Source organism: Pezoporus flaviventris, unplaced genomic scaffold (genome assembly GCF_033815535.1).
Source record: "Pezoporus flaviventris isolate CSIRO_AGI_PZ_B2104156 unplaced genomic scaffold, CSIRO_AGI_Pfla_v1 ptg000001l, whole genome shotgun sequence".
Classification (NCBI taxonomy): Eukaryota; Metazoa; Chordata; class Aves; order Psittaciformes; family Psittacidae; genus Pezoporus; species Pezoporus flaviventris.
Window position 1 is genome coordinate 60,223,895 of NW_026892549.1, and position 18,770 is coordinate 60,242,664.

The 18,770-nt window shown below is 39.5% G+C and overlaps 1 protein-coding gene and 1 long non-coding RNA gene across 16 annotated transcripts in view; one reads left to right on the forward strand and one right to left on the reverse strand.

Moving 5' to 3' along the window:
* The window catches only part of LOC133273098 (collagen alpha-1(XI) chain), a 472,710-nt gene that overhangs the window by 439,410 nt on the left and 14,530 nt on the right, over nucleotides 1-18,770 (forward strand). For all 12 annotated transcript variants that reach the window (XM_061461051.1, XM_061461060.1, XM_061461067.1 and 9 more), the window contains 8 exons: nucleotides 6,980-7,033; nucleotides 7,535-7,642; nucleotides 7,819-7,872; nucleotides 8,168-8,221; nucleotides 9,009-9,062; nucleotides 18,018-18,071; nucleotides 18,520-18,627; nucleotides 18,712-18,765. In XM_061461051.1, coding sequence (XP_061317035.1) covers nucleotides 6,980-7,033; nucleotides 7,535-7,642; nucleotides 7,819-7,872; nucleotides 8,168-8,221; nucleotides 9,009-9,062; nucleotides 18,018-18,071; nucleotides 18,520-18,627; nucleotides 18,712-18,765 — 540 coding nt within the window. The remainder of the gene's footprint in view (nucleotides 1-6,979; nucleotides 7,034-7,534; nucleotides 7,643-7,818; nucleotides 7,873-8,167; nucleotides 8,222-9,008; nucleotides 9,063-18,017; nucleotides 18,072-18,519; nucleotides 18,628-18,711; nucleotides 18,766-18,770) is intronic.
* LOC133273253 (uncharacterized) overlaps nucleotides 1-18,770 on the reverse strand; it is a 113,861-nt gene that overhangs the window by 21,679 nt on the left and 73,412 nt on the right. The window contains exon 1 of one of the 4 annotated variants that reach the window (XR_009744703.1): nucleotides 10,380-10,534. The exons of 2 other annotated variants lie outside the window; for them this stretch is intronic. This is a non-coding gene — a long non-coding RNA (uncharacterized LOC133273253). Of the gene's footprint in view, nucleotides 1-8,898; nucleotides 9,030-10,379; nucleotides 10,535-18,770 lie in introns of those variants that run through there. One more of the 4 variants, XR_009744708.1, reaches the window with a different exon arrangement.

Genomic DNA, 18,770 nt, shown 5'->3' on the forward strand with positions numbered 1-18,770 from the left:
CAAGAGGTAATGGGTACAAACTGGAACACAAGAGGTTCCACTTAAATTTGAGAAGAAACTTCTTCTCAGTGAGGGTGACGGAGCACTGGAACAGGCTGCCCAGGGAGGTTGTGGAGTCTCCTTCCCTGGAGACATTCAAAACCCGCCTGGACGCATTCCTGTGTAACATTATCTAGGTGTTCCTGCTCCGGCAGGGGGATTGGACTAGATGATCTTTCGAGGTCCCTTCCAATCTCTAACATACTGTGATACTGTGATACTGTGATACAGTTCCAGTAAAGTCAAATGCTTGAGGATGATTTGTGCTATTTGAAAACTTGCCTTAAGACTGACGCTATATGACATGCATTTCTGAAACTATTTTAATTGCTGTTTTCAGTTCTTTATTCAGAAAATGTCCTACCAATATATGTAGTGATTTTTATTTTTTTTAACTTCATATCTTACCCAATGCATGTAATGCATTACATTACATTAAAGAGCATGTAATATGCTTTCCTTTTCTTAAATGGCTTTTTTCTGTTTGATTTATTTGAATTGCCGTTGTTAACTATTATAAAATGCTGAGCAAACAGAAAATTCAAAAGTCTCTTGAAATTCCTATTTATTTTACCAAGTTAGTTGACCTGAGCCATATCATGCATGTAAGCCTAAAAGCATTTTACTATAATGTTATAGATTTAATACAATTTATTTTCTCTAAATTTGGATTTTGAATGGAGTATAAGATGAAGGGAACAGAACATAAATGTATTCAAGGCCACTGTATAAATAACTGATTGAGAAACTATGTAGATTTCTCATATTTAAATATTTACCACATATCATATGTCTTCAAAGAAGCAGTGTTGTTAATGAATCCTAGAAAAGACATCCCTTGGAATGCCAGTATTGGTAAAGCTGACTCTATTGATAACCTTTCAGAATATGAAGCAAGTTTTCCCCTTTTCTTCCTTGTCCCATCAAATACCTTTTCCTTCATCTTCCTCATATACCACTACTGAATTTCCGCACCTCAGAAGTCTTAAATTCTGCTTCTTTTAATTTATCCACATACATACTCTCTTTTTGACACTGTATACCTGTATTGTACCTCTAGGTACAAATCCGTCAGATCTATGAAGTTACAAGTAATGACTCAGGTATCAAGTCAATCAAAATCACTTATATTTGTCATTATCATCTTCTTGATCACTGTCCAAAAGCATGTCACTCTGCTTCACAGAGCCTTTAGGTATTCCTTCTTTTCAGAAGATAAGGAAGTTGCCATTGTTTTCACAGGATCATTTGTATGACAAATAATATATCTAACAAAAATCTGCAGTTCATCCTACAAGCTTGTTCCCTTGTGATGACAAAAGATCTTTCTTAATGATGCACTTCAATATTGTTGACATCTACCATGCAGTTTTGGTTGTATGTTTTTTTTTCACTAAAATATGAAATGTGTTACGTGTTATCTTTAAATAGCCCTTCACTTATATTAGGGTCATGTTAAAAGGAATCAACAACTTATTATCAGTATGACCAAACTATTTTTTTTAATAGAATCTTCGGATGTTTTATGATTTTTTTCTACTTACCAGTGCCCTGGGATGTGGTGAAGAGAGTATTAGAATGATGTAATATGATACACGGTTTGACGGAAAAGCATACTACTTTGTCTCCCTTCTTTATCTTTTGAGATCAAAGGATACTGAGCCTAAGCAGTTGAAACTATTTACACTGTAGTTTATTCATGGTAGCTCTGTCATTTCTTAAGCTGACAGTACTTCGTTTCATTCCCTGTTTCTCAGGTTGTGGCTCTGAGCATCAGCTCACTTGTTATGTAGCAGTGGCATTCTTAGGTCTTCAGTACTTTTTACCCCATATTTCATAAATCGTACAAAATATATCCTTCTGCTTGAGTGCAGTATTAACAAGGATATTCCTTCTCATCTCCCAGTGTTGTGATGTTGTTCCTCCAGACTATTTTAAAGAGAGCTTTGCCTTGTGAAGGATGTAGGATTTGGTTTTCTCTCTGGGAAGAGTACGAAAAATGTGTCTGAATATTAGAGTTCGTAGAGATGGCAAAAAAAGTGATTAGAAAAAGAGTGTGTATGTCAGTGAAACAGAAACAAATGGCACTGTGGAAAGAAAAATTCTTCCTGTGACCACTGGGGTACTGAGAAAATGTATGTTATGAGAACACCACGTCCAGGGGAGCAGCTATTCTGTTCACTGCTGTAAAAAAACACACTTTCTATAATACGTGGCCCATTGAAGTCAATAGGAATTTTGCAATTGGTCTCAAGCATCACTCTAATTCTTACTGTTTCATGATCAAATTATATTCCAGTCATTTTGTTAAAACATTGACTTATTTAAGCTCCTTATGCCTTTGTTTCTGTGACTCTTCTGTGTGATTTAGGATCCCTGTTTGTGATAATCAGCTCACCAGATTTAATTCAAGAACATGAAATTCAGACTGTTTATCACTGGTTGTCATTTTTATTTCCTGTTGCTTATTTCCCATGTTCTCTGCATTCACACAGAGAAACTTCCAATTATATTACTTTGGAAGTTTTTATTTATTCTAATGACTTTCCTCCTGATCAAGTTTTAGTACATGCCAGGCTTTTTTCTGAGTTAGGATACCTTCCTTCTTAATTTCAGTTCCTTTTAGGAAGCTCTGCAAGTGTAGAAGTTATAAAGAGTTGTTTTGCCAGTAGGAGTTCCTGCAGTGGGAGGATAGTTCACACTTTTCAACAAAACATGCATTTTCTGTTATTTATTCCCACACATTTGTTCCCCAATGTTCTTCTTATTATGTCATCATGCTTTGGCCCCTGCCTCCCTTTCAGGAAAGACAGAGCACACTATAGATAATGCAATGCAGTGCTGATTGTAGAGTGTAGAAAAGTGTCAAATGTTCTAACCTGTCACTGTGGAGGAGAGAAATAGGTTTTCTTACTTGCATATTTGAATGGTTAGACTAGGAGAGATTTTGTCATGGATGGTGGGGTTTCAAAGCCTCCTTACCTTCTGGCAAATTACAAAGATTTTTTGTAACCCATAGCGCCTTTTACTGTTAAGTAAATTTTTGTTTCCTCTTCTGTACGTACAAAGGCCTCAATGTTCAAAAACATCTTCAGTATAGATATGCATGTAGCCTTGCATTATTAATGTCAGTAGCTTCCATGGACTGGTCTAGAAGTCTTGAGAATTGCACTCAACTAGAACTACTTGAATTAATTTCCCCACAGAAATTATTCTCTTTGTTGTGCTTATGATTAAGAAAAAGCAGAAAAACAAAATGGACCAACACATGCTTATCTCTCATCTGGTATCAGAGGCCACAGCATATGTTAAACTGGCAGAGTCAATGAGTAATGCAAAATGAATGTCTGCAGAACCTAAGCATTCTTTCTGCAGCCTCTCAGAGTTTAGATCTGGTTTACTGTATGAAAAAGTCTGGTTAGAAAACCACTGCATTCATCTGGGTTTATCCTCCTTACTATTATATTATTCTGAAATTATTTTTAAAATAGTACAGTAATAAGGAGTCCAACACAGTAAACAAGTGAAATCAATACTTTACATGCTCAATCAGCCATTGGTTTCTACTGCAGATGGAAGTGAGAGGACAAAATCAATTAAATATTCTCGCCCTTAAGGTTAAACCTTAAAGTTTTAAGGTTCTTAAACACATCTGATTTAAACCACATCTGGTAAGTTTGCATAGGCATCTTTATGTGTGGGTATCATTTTTCCACACACCTCTGTGCAGACAGTTGCTAAGGTACTTAATCAAGATGTGTCTGTCACAGTTTATGCTACCTGAGTATCTATCCTAACAAATTACTTTTAATAACTTTTCATGAACTCACTGACTGTGATCTCTTTTCATCCTTCTCCATCACTCCAACTTGCTTGTAAACATAATCCCTGCCAGAGAATACAGCACAGCTTTAGAATTTCTCTCTTGATTAAATTTAACTCTCCACAGAGCCATTATATATATATATATATATAAATATATGTATATATATATATAAAAAACACAGTCACATATGTATACCAGTGTGAAAAGGGATTGTCTTCTAGACTCACAATTTCTCTGTCTGCGCTTTGTATGGACAGTTATCCAGAACTGGTCATAATAAAGACAACAGAGGACTTTTACACTACTGTCCTTAGCCTGATAGCAAACATTCTGCTTAGTTAATCCAAGGAGGTTTTCAGAATTAAACATGTCCATGAAATTACATGACTCTTTGTAGTTTAAAATGTCTGTCTTTGCTTGTTGAAATTCTGTCAGAGGAAGGCTTTGCCTGTCTATTAAAAGATCTGATCCAATAACAAAAGATAAAAAAGTTCCAGAGGTGGAATAAATTTATTATTAGATCATAAAATCTATTTCCCAAAAGAATATGAGTTATTTGCCAGGAATAAGGTGCATCAGATTGTGAATTACCGTCTTTACTAAAAATGGGAAGAATGACAAGGGCGAACAATAACCTACAGATCGCACAGGGTTTTGAAGCTATAAATATGCACTCTGTAAATATATATCAGCTACAGTCTTCTCTGTCAAAACATTGCTTAGCTCCTATAACAGCTGTCTAACACTAGTACAACTTTTTATGGAACCTAATATTTGGAATATAAAAACCAGTGTCAGAAAAAACAAGGACTCCATACAGGGAAGAGTCATATTTTTTAATAGAGCAATGGTTTAGAAGTGTTAATCTGAGATGAAACTGTAACTGGTCTCATCTTTTACAGATGCCCTGTAAGGGGAGCATCTTCGACATTCTCCAGTTTTACTGTTTTCCACACTGCTGCTTATTGGGGAGTTACTATGCACAGAGCTTATGTAGGCTGCCTCAATCTTCCAGTTTCGGCATGCGTGCTATAGTAGGGACCCTGAGATCCCAGGGGCACAGTTTTCCTCTGTTGTCCCCAGTTATAGATCATTATGTTGTAGAAAGCCCATCTTTTCTCTTGTTGCATGATGTCATAAAATGAGTTTGTCAATGGGAAGGGTAAAAAGTGCATTAGAAATCAAATGCGTATCATCATAATCAGAAAGGCAAAGAAAGAACTTACTTGATGAGAAACTTAGAAGGGTATTGTATTGGTACAAGTGCTTGTCAGGAAAGACTTGGCACAATTAGCGCTCTTATGTCACTCAGTTAGTCCTGCAATGGGGACACCTGTTGAAAGGGTCAAAATACATCTACTAACTTGAATATCTGCTAATTCCAGGCCTTATTCTCTATTGCTATATAAATGGAATTTAATTAATAATAGAAATGAACAAAAATACTGATAATGCTGCAGGTTCAGTAAAGCCCATGCAGAGGGTAAGGAATTGAAGATCATGAATTTTTCTAGAAAACATACTTAATGCTTATTGACGTGAAATATTCACTGGACTTTTTTTGTAATGAATGCTGTATCACAGAAGCAAATGTGTATTAAACCACAACAAGTACTAAAAGGCATCATTAATTGTTGAATTACTGCAAATGCAAATATGTCTAATAAAACACACCACAGTTTCTAAAGGCAAATTCACCCTTTCAAAGTGCCCTTTCTAAAGGCATTTTAATATTGCTCCTAAAATTGTGGCTATCTGTTATTTATCCTACTCTTGAATTCAGTTGGGTACTCAGATCTTCTTCCATTCATCTAACATAATGCTTACATTGGGCCAGATTCTGGTCCCAGAAAAGTCATCATGCTGCCATTAGCTTCTATGAAAAAAAGTTCAGTATCTATACCATGAGACTCTTGTAAAATTCATAGTTTATAATTTATACTTTTTTACTGTCCAGGTGGAAATGCCAGATGTGCATGTTGTATTAATTGATTTGCCATAGAATGAAGAGGGGTGTGCAGGTCATACAGGATATGAGGGAGGCACAGATTTATTCCGAATGTGTCTTTGAGTTCAGTAGATAGGATTGGGTGAAATGCATTTTCAACACCTCTACTCTTGTTTACAGGCATAATTATTGTCAGGGATCATTTGGTTTGGAAAAAGAATATTTATGGGGGAAAAATATCCCTCCATTACATTGAGAAATCCTTTGGAATAAAAACATACTAGTTCTCATCTCAGCACTCCATGGCAGTTACAAAGCAGATTCTGTTATCCGTTCACAGCTTTGTGTGTCTGTGATGCTAATAGCTAAATATTCTATTAACACAGTAGTTTTCTAAAAGGTTTATCAGACCACTGAGCTAGAAAATAATCAGTCATAGCTAAACATTAAAATGAGCAATTGCAAAGACAGACTTTGCGTTAATACTGTGTATTATCTCAAAAAGAGACTGAATTAACTAAAATGTTCACGTAATAGTGTGTAACTTTGACTTGCACAGATTTTCTTCATACATTTTCATCCTCAAAGCCATCTTCTTTACTAAACAATTTCCATCACCAGTAAATCATAGTGTACAGCTTTATAGCTTGTGGTGAAAGTTTTACTAGCTAACAGCTACTATTTTATCCTTATATTTTCCTTTATATAATAGCAGCAATAGTATCTTCACTCCACTGATGTTCATTTCCAATTAGCCTCCTCTTATTTGTAGAAACTTGCTTCCATGCAAAATGTATCTTCTAAAGAAAAAAAAAAACAACACAGTCAATATACTTCTTTGGCTTTTCTGTGACAAGAAAGAAAGAAAGATGGCAAAGAGGAAATCTGCAATATATGGGATAATAAAGGGGAAGATCTTCCAAAGCCCAAAGGGAAGGTTAGTCTTCCAAGCTCACTAAAAGCTTAGTTTGCTATATTCTCTCTAAAATTACAGATTCCCTTTCTGCAAACCCACGTGTAACTCAACACCCTTTAGGTAGACCAAATATAAGACAGTTCTTGTAAACTGTTAACATGAACAAGCACAAGAAGCACATGTAATAACAAGTAAATTCATAGAAATATCCTCCCTAATGACTCATCAATATATCCTCACAAATTTACAGGGTGAACCTGGAGAAGCTGGTAACCCTGGACCTCCTGGAGAATCTGGAACATCTGTGAGTATTTTGGGTTAGTTTTATTCTTAACACTTAATATGGTGAGCTAAGGTATTTGGAAGTGCTTACTTTAGAAAGCATTTCATCAGATTACTTGTGTACATTTTCTTTACATTTTCAGTGAAGGATTTGCACCTTTAAAATGCAGTTTGCTTCTGCATAATTATAGCCACATCTTGTACTAACAACTGGAGGACAAAGCTGAAGACTCCTTTAAAGAGTACCTATTTTTCTCCCAAAGGTATTAACTTTGACATGCAGTTGACACATTTTTCTCTCTGAAGACAGTTCATTGACGCAAATAGAGTGCAGATGTTGGCACTTCACCTGAGATTCACAGGTTTTCCAACCTGAGGCTGAGGCCCTATTTTCCCATTTACTTGCCAGCATTTATTGAGAAGTAACATTGCCTAGGTCTGACAAACAGTTTTGCCACTGTGATCTTTTTTTTTAGCCATTCAATTTTCAGATTACTTTTTTGAGTTTATATGTTTTCCACAGGGTCCAAAAGGTGAAAGGGGAGAAAAAGGTGAGGCTGGTCCACCTGGAGCAGCTGGACCACCAGGTGCTAAAGGACCTCCAGGTGATGATGGACCTAAGGGTAACCCAGTAAGTTAGCTTAATAGTTTTCATATAAAGCACTATGAAGCACTGCCGAAGTTATGCTACTTTTAGAACTGTATATAATTTTCCACATTTGAACTAAATTCATTATATGCTTCATAAAATACTTGTGTTGATTGCTGCCTGCTTGCCAATGGATGACATATTCCTTGTTTATCTAGGGCCCAGTTGGTTTTCCTGGGGATCCTGGTCCCCCTGGTGAACCTGGTCCAGCTGTAAGTATACTTACAAAAAAAACAGGTATAGGTTCTAGTCCTAGTTTGCATTAAATTCTAGTTAATCCTGCCTCTTCCTTTTCTGGGGATGCGGTCTTGTCTTTAAGATCTGTTGCTTTTCTGTTCATATATTTCTTAAGACTTAAAAAAGGTTTAGAAATCTTTAAAAAGTTTCGAAGACTAGTATCTTTAAGAAAATGCTCTGTAGAAAAATAGTTTTTATATTCCTCTATGAAACTAAGTACTTAATTTAGCTGATTTTTTTATTTGGTCTATTTTTCTGTGATTTCTGTAGGGTCAAGATGGTGTTGGTGGAGAGAAGGGTGAAGACGGTGATCCTGGTCAACCTGTGAGTTGTCTCTTGTCATTTTATTTCAGCTGCGTGTTCTCTCCTATGCTAAGAGAGTATCTCAGGCTGAATCAGTGGTTTCTATACATTCATGCACTTAAAAATACTTTCTAAATGGGTACTTATCAGGGAATTATCCTATACAGGTCCACTTGAAAATAAAAAATGGTAGTGCATTGAGGTTGGAAATAAGTTATAAACTGGGGTTTAGCTGCAAGCTTCGGGAAATGAGTATCTGTATGTCTTACTTTAACAGTAAGTGCTTTTAGAGTTCCTGAAGGAAAGCTTATCAAATTGTTCAGCAGCCCTGAAATGTTTAAGAGTATCATAGATTACCAAGATGGAATAGCCAAATGGCTATCAGTGCACAAAAGATTTTTCAGGGGAAGGGGGCCCATGGGGCAGGTAATTCATGAATGTTAGTGAAACTATTTAGCAAAAGTAGTGACTTCAGCACCTGAGAAAGGGAAACTTCTTAATAGAGCTAGCTAGTAGGCTAAGACATAAGTTATTTTTATGCAGCCACTTCCTGGTCTGAAATGTCTTCTTGCAGGTAAAAAGAGAAGAATTACATTTTGTACAGAAACAAAAGCTGTTAAAAGTTTCAGAAGACTACCCTAAGATAGGATTTATTGAATACGCTTGTATACTTCTCTCTGTGTATTTATGGTGCTTACTTTCTGTCCTTTGAAAGGGGCCAACATATTGCTGATGTTTGTTGTGTTTAGTAAAGATTTATCCAAACTTTATCCTTTGTTTCCACTGAGCAGATCATTTTCCATTGCAGGGTCCACCAGGTCCTTCAGGTGAAGCTGGCCCACCTGGTCCACCTGGAAAAAGAGTAAGTAATTTTCTTGCACGTCTCTTTCTGAGGCACTGCCTTGTCGACAATGTCAGCTACTTGTTTTCTATGTTGTGACACTCATAGATGATGTCTGAAGTTTCTTCTAAGTAATGTGAGAAGTGAAAAAATAGAAACAGCAGAGAAAACCCTTGAACATGGGGAAAAAAACAGGAAAGAATTTATTCCTTGTCTATAAACGTGCTTTTTCTGTCCACCCAAGTGAATTCTGTGTCTGCTAGGGTAAGAATTAAGTGTCTGCTGGATTAGTCTCCTAAGGAGACTAATTCTTAAGTCTCCACTCATTAGGAGTGAGTGATTATGAGCATAATACAAGACATCATCCACAGGCACATGATTGTTAGTAGGGTACAGGAAGAATGTGTGTGCTTTGGTGTCTCTGAAATAGAATCATTTCAGTGCAGTTTTTGCACAATTCTGTATCATTTTCTCTGCATACAGAATTAACAAGCAGACATTTCTGTAACTTATGAAGCCATTCTGTTATTTCTAAGGTCTTTGAAGCTTCACGGGCTTTACAGATATAGCTAATCAAAACCAGTAAATAATGTTACACTTACAGAACTGTAGTAGATGCATTAACCTTTAGAGAGCATTTACATGCAGCTTTTACACTTTAGAAGGCAAGGAAGGGGGCATCATTAAATGTAAGCTGATAGCTATTTAACAAAATGCCTTAAACTGCTCTATTTAATAGGCTTGATTGAACTGACATGCCTTATTAGTTTTCTCTAAGTTATCCAATAATCTATTTGCTACACCAACTTGCAAAACATTGATAATACTGTAAATTATTATAGTAGCATTAGCAACCTTATCACTAGAACTGAAATATGGCTCGATGGAATTTTAACAATTCATATGTTTGTTCAACATCAAATTAGAACTTCCTACTTCATTATGCAGAAAGGCACTAGCTCATTCCTAAACAGATGGGATATATTGCATCTGATTGTACCTAGACAAAAAACACTTTACAAGCACACCCTGTAGTCTGACACAGTTCCAATTTAGGGAGAATGTATAGCTAAATATTGCCAGGTAATCCCATTCCTGAATTCTGAAAAAAACATTTTACAGAATCAAATTCTACATTACTTAAGCACCTGAATGTTTCAAGCATGTAAAGAGTCTGTATTGTATTGATACTATACCAGAGAGAAACAACTAAGGATTGAAAGCTTCATACTTCAGTGGCAGAATGAACACAAACAGGTTTTCATCAGTTGTATGGTAGAATCAATTCCAACAAAAAGCCCTAACAAGTGACCTTCATTTGTATTTAGAAGGTCATACCATTTAGTAGCAGTACTGCTGTCTGTAGAGGTGCAGCTGTGGCTGTATTACTAGAAAACAAGATTCCACCCCAGCTTTTTGTTTTTCTTTCTCTGAAATTACAAGTTGACAGAGCTCAGCATTCATACTTTTAAATGTAGTCCCTTGACCTCCTCCTCTGTTATTCCCCTCTTCCCTTCTATTTAAGCATCTTACCAGATCAAGACCTCAGAGGCTTGACATAATGGCTGTTGCTTCATTGGCTGTTGCATTCACTTTATATGTCTAAAAATATCCAGTACAGTAAGCTGTTTGGTAGAGGTAGTCCACAGCAGATGGCTAACTAGACTTCTCAGCTGTCCAGGACCCAGTGCTAGCCTTACAAGTTCTGTCTGAGTTAGGAATGGCTGCTCTTCATCAGCATGTCTTCCTCTCTTCAGATCCCTTGACAAGTTTTCAACTGATGGAAATCAGCACAGATTCTCTAGAAAACATGAGGCATTACATGCATTTATATTACATTCCAAGCTGAACAAATAGTCTAGTATAGCTTTGGAAATAGAAACCCCTCTTCTAATCCTTTGTCATTATATGGCTGTTAAACATTTGTAATACTGGTGCCTGAATTTCTCTATCTGCTAAAAAGAAAAAAAGGTTAAATTTGCCAACCTCACAAAAGGATCATAGAATGGTTTGTGTTGGATGGGACCCTAAAGCTCATCTAATTCTGCCCCCCTGCCATGGTCAAGGACACCTTCCACTAGAGCAGGTTGCTCCAAGCCCTGTCCAACCTGGCCTTGAACACTGCCAAGATGGGGCAGCCACAGCTTTTCTGGGCACCCTGTGCCAGTGTCTCACCCCCCTCACAGTAAATAGGGAGCGAATTACCTCCCTTGACCTGCCAGGCATGCTGCTGGGGATGCAGCCCAGGATACAGTTCCCATGTCATGTTGAGCTTCTCAACAACTAACACCCTCAAGTCCTTCTCCTCAGTGCTGCTCTCAATCTAGTCTCTGCCCAGCCTGTATTTGTGCTTGGAATTGTCCCAGCCCACATGCAGGACCTTGCAGTTGGCATTACTGAACTTCATGAGGTCACATGGGCCCTCCTCTTAAGCCTATCAAGGTCCTTATCTAGATCACATCCCTTCCCTCCAGCATGTCAGCCAAACCATACAGCTTGGTATCATCAGCAAACTTGCTGAGGGTACACTAAGGGTGCATCCAATCCCACTGTCCCATGTCACTGACAAAAGTGTTAAACAGTGCCAGTCCTAATACCGACCCCTGAGGAATGCCGCTTATTACTAGTCTCCACCTTGGCATTGAGCTGTTGACCATAGCTTTTGAATGTGATCATCCAGCCAATTCCCTATCCACAGAGTAATCCATCTGTCAAATCCCATGTCTCTCCAGGCAAGAATGTCATGCGGGATAGTGTCACATGTTTTGCACAAGTCGATGTCTGCTTGGACTTACTAGGTCCAAGTAGACTCTGTCAGTTGCTTTTCCCTTATCACAGTATCACACAGTATCACAATATGCTAGAGATTGGAAGGGACCTCGAAAGATCATCTAGTCCAGTCCCCCTGCCGGAGCAGGAACACCTAGATAATGTTACACAGGAATGTGTCCAGGCGGGTTTTGAATGTCTCCAGGGAAGGAGACTCCACAACCTCCCTGGGCAGCCTGTTCCAGTGCTCCGTCACCCTCGCTGAGAAGAAGTTTCTTCTCAAATTTAAGTGGAACTTCTTGTGTTCCAGTTTGTACCCATTACCCCTTGTCCTATCACTTTTTGCCACTGAGTAGAGCCTGGCTCCATCCTCGTGACACTCCCCCTTTATATATTTATAGACACTTATAAGGTCACCCCTCAGTCTCCTCTTCTCCAAACTATAGAGACCCAGCTCCCTCAGTCTTTCCTCATAAGGGAGATGCTCCACTCCCTTAATCATCTTTGTTGCCCTGTGCTGGACTCTCTCCAGCAGCTCCCTGTCCTTCTTGAACTGAGGGGCCCAGAACTGGACACAATATTCCAGATGCGGTCTCACCAGGGCAGAGTAGAGGGGAAGGAGGACCTCTCTCGACCTACTAACCACCGCCCTTCTAATACACCCCAGGATGCCATTGGCCTTCTTAGCCACAAGGGCACAGTGTTGGCTCATGGTCATCCTGTCGTCCACTAGGACCCCCAGGTCCCTCTCCCCTACACTGCTCTCTAACAGGTCGTTCCCCAACCTATACTGGAACCTGGGGTTGTTCCTGCCCAGATGCAGGACTCTACACTTTCCCTTGTTATATTTCATCAAGTTATTCCCTGCCCAACTCTCCAGCCTGTCCAGGTCTCGCTGGATGGCAGCACAGCCTTCTGGCGTGTCAGCCACTCCTCCCAGCTTAGTGTCATCAGCAAACTTGCTGATAGTACACTCAATTCCCTCATCTAAATCGTTGATGAATATATTAAATAATACCAGTCCCAGTACTGACCCTTGAGGCACTCCACTAGTTACAGGCCTCCAACTAGACTCAGCCCCATAGACTACAACTCTCTGGCTTCTCTCCTTCAGCCAGTTCACAGTCCACCTCACTACCTGATCATCCAGTCCACACTTCCTCAATTTAGCTGTGAGGATGCTGTGGGAGACTGTGTCAAATGCTTTGCTGAAGTCAAGGTAGACCACATCCACCGCTCTGCCATCATCCGTCCACCGTGTTATTTCCTCATAAAAGGCTAAGAGATTGGTCAAGCGTGATTTCCCCTTGGTGAAGCCATGTTGACTGCCCCTCATAACCCTCTTATCCTTGATATGCCTTAAGATGGTACCAAGGATAAGGTGTTCCATCACTTTCCCAGGGATGGAGGTGAGGCTGACCGGTCTATAGTTACCCGGGTCCTCCTTCTTGCCCTTTTTGAAGACTGGAGTGACATTTGCTTTCCTCCAGTCTTCAGGCACCTCTCCCGTTTCCCAAGACTCGGTAAAGATGATGGAGAGTGGTCTAGCAATGACTTCCGCCATGTCCCTCAGCACCCGCAGGTGCATCCCATCTGGACCCATGGATTTATGGATGTCCAGATTGCTCAACTGATCTCTAGCCCATTCCTCATCGACTAAGGCAAACCGCTCCGTCGACCTGACTTCATCTAAGGTCTCCCTGCTGTAAAAGAACATATGTGTGAAGCTATGTTGGCTGTCAATAATCAGCCCTTTACTGTCCATGTGCCTTAACATAGTTTCCAGGCACCAAGGTGAGACCGACTGGTCTGTGGTTCCCCAAGTGTTCATTTCTTTCCTTCTTAACAATGGGGGTTACATTTTTCCATTTCCAGTCAGTGAGAACTTCCCTGGCCTGCCACAACTTCTCAAATATGATGGATAGCAGCTTAGCCACTTCATCTGCCAGTTCCCTCAGGACCCATGGGTGCATCTAATCAGGTCCCATGGGCTCGTGCACCATCAGGTTCACTAAATGGTCTTGAACCTGAGCTCCTACACTGAGTGGTCCTTCATTCTCCCAGTCCCAGCTTTGCCTCCTGTGACTTAGTCGGTGTGACTGGAGTACATGCCAGTGAAGACCGAGGCAGAAGAGTTGTCAAGTACCTCAGCTTTTTCCATATCCTAGGTAGCCAGGTCTCCTGTTTCCTTCCAGAGAGGGCCCACATTTTCCCTAGTCTTCCTTTTATCATCGATGTACCTATAGAAGCTTATCTTGTTGCCCTTGACATCCGTGGCCAGATTTAATTCTGTCAGAGCTTCAGCTTTCCTAACCTGATGCCTGGCTGCTCAGATAATTTTCTGTATTCCTTCCAGGCCACCTACCTGTCCTTGCTTCCACCCTCTGCAGGTTTCCTTGTGTGTTTGACTTTGTCCTGGAGCTTCTTCTTCATCTATGCAGGCCCCCTGGAGTTTTTTCCTGACTTCCTTTTCATGTCTTAGATGACAGACAGCTATAAACAACAAATCATTTTAATTAAATGATGAAATATAGTATAGCAAACAAAAAATGCCCAGTAGGTTCATGTAACAAAAACTGAGGACAAATGTGTTTCTGTATGAGTTCCTTTGTCTTCTCAGTTCTGCATAAAATATATCAGGTCCAGATTTAAAGTGTAATGATCATAAAAATCACCATGATAGCTGGGGTAGTGAGGGTGGAGAGCCTTGCATCAGTTTAAAATTATTGTTATTGGTATCTTTTTTGTCAGTTAAAATTTACCAGACACTCCCAACAGCTCAAGTGTAGGAAGGTAAGATAAATAATAATTAGCAGTCTTTCTGTGTAGAAGCACCATCTGTGCCATGCCAGCAATCACAGCCTGTTAGAAAGAGCAGTTTATTGAGATGCTTTTCACTGGCACTGTTTGATAATGACTGCACCCCCTTTGTTTAGCAATCATGATTCACTGTATTTGTAATTTAGCAATCACAGTGTTTTTAGCCCTGTTAATTCACGTTGCAGCTGCATTTCCAGATTAGGCAAAGACCATGTTTCTCAAATACAAATTACAGCACTCAACCCTTTTTGGTTTCTTAGGTAGATTATAATCCATATGGGAACTTGAGTACAAGGAGTTTTCATGCAGTTGTCCTGGGTTCAGCAGTAGCAGTCATGTTTCTCCTCCTTGGTAGCTGGTGCAGTGCAGTGTTTTGACTTTCGGCTCGGGAACAGAGCTGATAGAGATGTTTTGGTTTGGCCAAGGACTTTGTGAGCCTCATGCTCTGCCAGGGAGGAGGGGAAGCTGGGAGGAAGCAGAGACAGGACACCTGACCCAAACTGACCAAAGAGGTATTCCATACCACAGCACGTCATGCCCAGGATGTTACTGGGAGTTAGCCGGAAGGGCTGGGAGACTGCAGGGTTGGAGGAGGTATCGGTCGGAGCTTGGTCGGGCTTGGGGGGCGAGTTATCGGTCAGTGGGTGCTGAGGTGTTGTATTCTGTTCCCTTGTAATTTCCTTTATCATTATTATCATTGGTGGTAGCAGTAGTGATTTGTGTTATACCTTAGTTACTAAACTGTTCTTATCTCAACCCGTGGGAGTTGCATTCTTTTGATTCTCCTCTCCGTCCCTCCGAGAGCAGGGGGAGGGCAAGAAAGGGGGGGAAGTGAGCGAACGAATTGCCTGACTGGGTTTAAACCACGACAGTTCTTTTTGGCGCCCAACGTGGGGCACGAAGGGTTGAGATAACGACAGATTTGACTGGATTAATAGTAATTCGTCACAATGCTGATTTATTGGGTATCAGAGTTGTTCTTCTTGATCTCACAGCTTCAGACCGTTGTAACTTACGTAGAGCCGGTATTTGCTGTGATAGTGTTTATCAAGTGTGGGGCCTGGGGGAGGGCAAGAAAGGGGGTGAAGTGAGCGAACGAATTACCTGACTGGGTTTAAACCACGACAGCAGTAAATACAGTGGGCATGTAAACTAATTCATGCAACAACAACAAAAAAGTCCTGTTTCTATAATGCTTCTGAGTTTGTTTATATACCTGCTAATCAGTTTTCTTGTTACCACTGCAAACTACAATCCACCCAACTAATTGCAATCTACGCAAAGGGGTATATGCATCAGAGATTATTACTGGAACAGGAGTAATTTGAATTATTCTTCCTGTTTTAAAGAGTGAGGAATTTGCCCACACTGCCCACGGCTTTTTAGTTTCTCTGTATGTTGAAGAGGTGAAATTAAGTCCTTTACCACTTAACAGCTCTGAAAAACACCAAAGAAAACAGCCTGTTGAGACCCAAACAAATGGCCAAGGTCCGCTATGGGTAATTCAAATCATTTTGCATTACCTTTGATGGAAAGCCTGAATTTCTCTTCATCAGGGACTGCAGAGATAGGACAGGGGGTGATGGGTTAAAACTTAAACAGGGGAAGTTCAGGTTAGATATAAGGAAGTTCTTTACTATGAGGGTGGTGAGGTGCTGGCACAGGTTGCCCAAAGAAGAGGTGAATGCTCCATCCCTTGGCAGTGTTCAAGGCCATGCTGGATGGAGTCTTGGGTGATGTAGTCTAGTGTGAGGCATCCTACCCATGGCAGGGGCATTGGAACTGGATGATTTTAAGGTCTTTTCCAACCCAAACTATTCTGTGATTCTATGAACTGTCTCTGTTGGCCAGAAGGTTCATGCAATGCTGCTGGTGTTCCGTTCCACCCTGGAGAAAGCTTTATTTCAGACGCAAATGAATGATTTTAGTATACTTCTATGGAAATAGTTATAAAAAGAATATATATTTCCAGGAAGTACATTAAAACTGGTCGAGTTGCTCAAGATATGTGCCAATAATAGTGGATGATGGAATATATTAAGCTATAAAAAGTTTAGGCTAAATTCAGCTCTAGTATAAAAAATTGCTTTTAGGTCAAACTGTAGTCTAAAACCCAGAACTCGCAAAGCATACAGGTTCATGCTTGATTGTAAAAACAGGTTTCATCTGTAAAATTAAGAATGCAGTTTAGGGTCCTGCATTTTTTTTTTATTGCTTCTTGTTTTGAAGTAAAAAGCAGTATAAATTTCTACATAGCAAACTGCTTGCAGCATTAATGAATAGCCGAGTCTTAGGAAGTAAGTTTTATAGATTCAGAAGATCACCTTGTATTTGATCATAGTCCCTTTACTTTCCTTTTGCTTTAAGCTGCTCATTAGTTGGCAAGAAATTGCTGCTAGTAATAAAGATATTTCCCATGCTAGAAATTAACCTCCTAGGAAACAGTTGGTCTATTATCTTGACTGCATCTTTTTCTAAACTATATAAGAGAGCCATTTTCAGCAGAGTACATTAGATTCTAGATAGTGCTTTTGTTCATAACTGAAGCTATGAATATTAATTTCCTGACCTGAAAATAACCCCTTAATGTTTTTGTGGAGAAAAATGTAGTTTTATTTTTCATTGAAACCTTAAGAAAATGAAAGATGTGTGACATCAGCAATAGGTATTAGAAGTACTTCCATGTGACTGCAGCTCCTGTTTTGTGGCGTTCACCTGAACCTTATCTCATCTCCACATCCTCCTGCAGTACCAAGTTGTGTCTTCTTAGTCAAATAGAGCTTTTGTAGACCAGTATCCAGGTACCAAGGTACCAGGGAAACTGGTACGAAGAGCTACTTGTAGTCAGTGTCTTCATTTCATTCCTTACAACCTCTACTCATGATTATTTTTTTTCCTTTTCCATATTTACTGGATAATATTAAGGCATGTATCAATTTTTGGATGTCCAGATATCATCAAATGCTTACTAAGACCATCCCTGACTTAGAATAAAGAATTAAATGCCATTCTGTCCCACAATGAATAGGTAGAAACCAATGCAAAGCAAATTTAAAACTGTTGCTGTGTATGTAAATTAGCACTGTTCTTTTCCTTTTATATCCTGTTTTGATTTTTCCAAGCTATTTATTGTTTTTAATCATATTGGAGGTGTTAGGTGATGTATATTCTTTTAGCTATTCTATAAAAATCCAGAAAGTTTTATCAAGAGGAAAACAGCTGATATGACAGATTGGGATTTTTATCCTGTGAATTAAATGCCGAAAAAAGAAATTTAATGTTCTTTAGTTAGTATTTACTGATTAATACAGTGGAAATCACATTCTCAGATTTTTTTCCACTATTTTAGAAACCTGAGATTATAAGCTTTGTCTCCATATTTTACAGGGACCTCCAGGAGCAACTGGTGCTGAAGGCAGACAAGGCGAAAAAGGTGCCAAGGTAATACAGTCAAGATTTTTTTGGGGAGCATTTGAATGTACACTGTATATAAATGAAAAGTAAATTCCTTCTCATCACTGAATGTGAAACTTAACCAAAACAATAATGGACAAATTATGGACAAAAATGGAAGATAAAATCCAAATTTAACTCCAGAATTAGTAGCAGTACATAATGGAGTACATGGTGGACTCTCACAGTGCAGGCCCAACTTAGCTCATGCCTGCAGAAAAGCAAGATGAGCCTGCTTTACTGGCAGCACCACATCTTTATATGAAGCTATCAAAATACTGTTCAAAAACCTGTTCTGTACGGAACACTGTTTCTAGAATAGCTTCTAAAAAAAGGAGTGAAGAAGCTTGACTCTCACTTTGCAGCTTGTATCTCCCTGCAGTGCCAAGATTAGTCAGCTCTTCCTATCTGATCTCTGTTGCTATGTTCTTTCTAGGGTGAACCTGGTGCAGAAGGGGCTCCTGGAAAAACAGGCCCTGTTGGTCCACAAGGACCTGCAGGAAAACCTGGCCCAGAGGGTCTCCGGGGCATACCTGGCCCTGTGGTAAGTAAACAGAGCATATAGTAATAATATAAATGTCGCATTTCTTGTATACCCTCTGGTAAAGCAAACTTTGTTTTTTTCTAGGGAGAACAAGGTCTACCTGGGGCGCCAGGTCAGGATGGCCCTCCTGGGCCTCTGGTGAG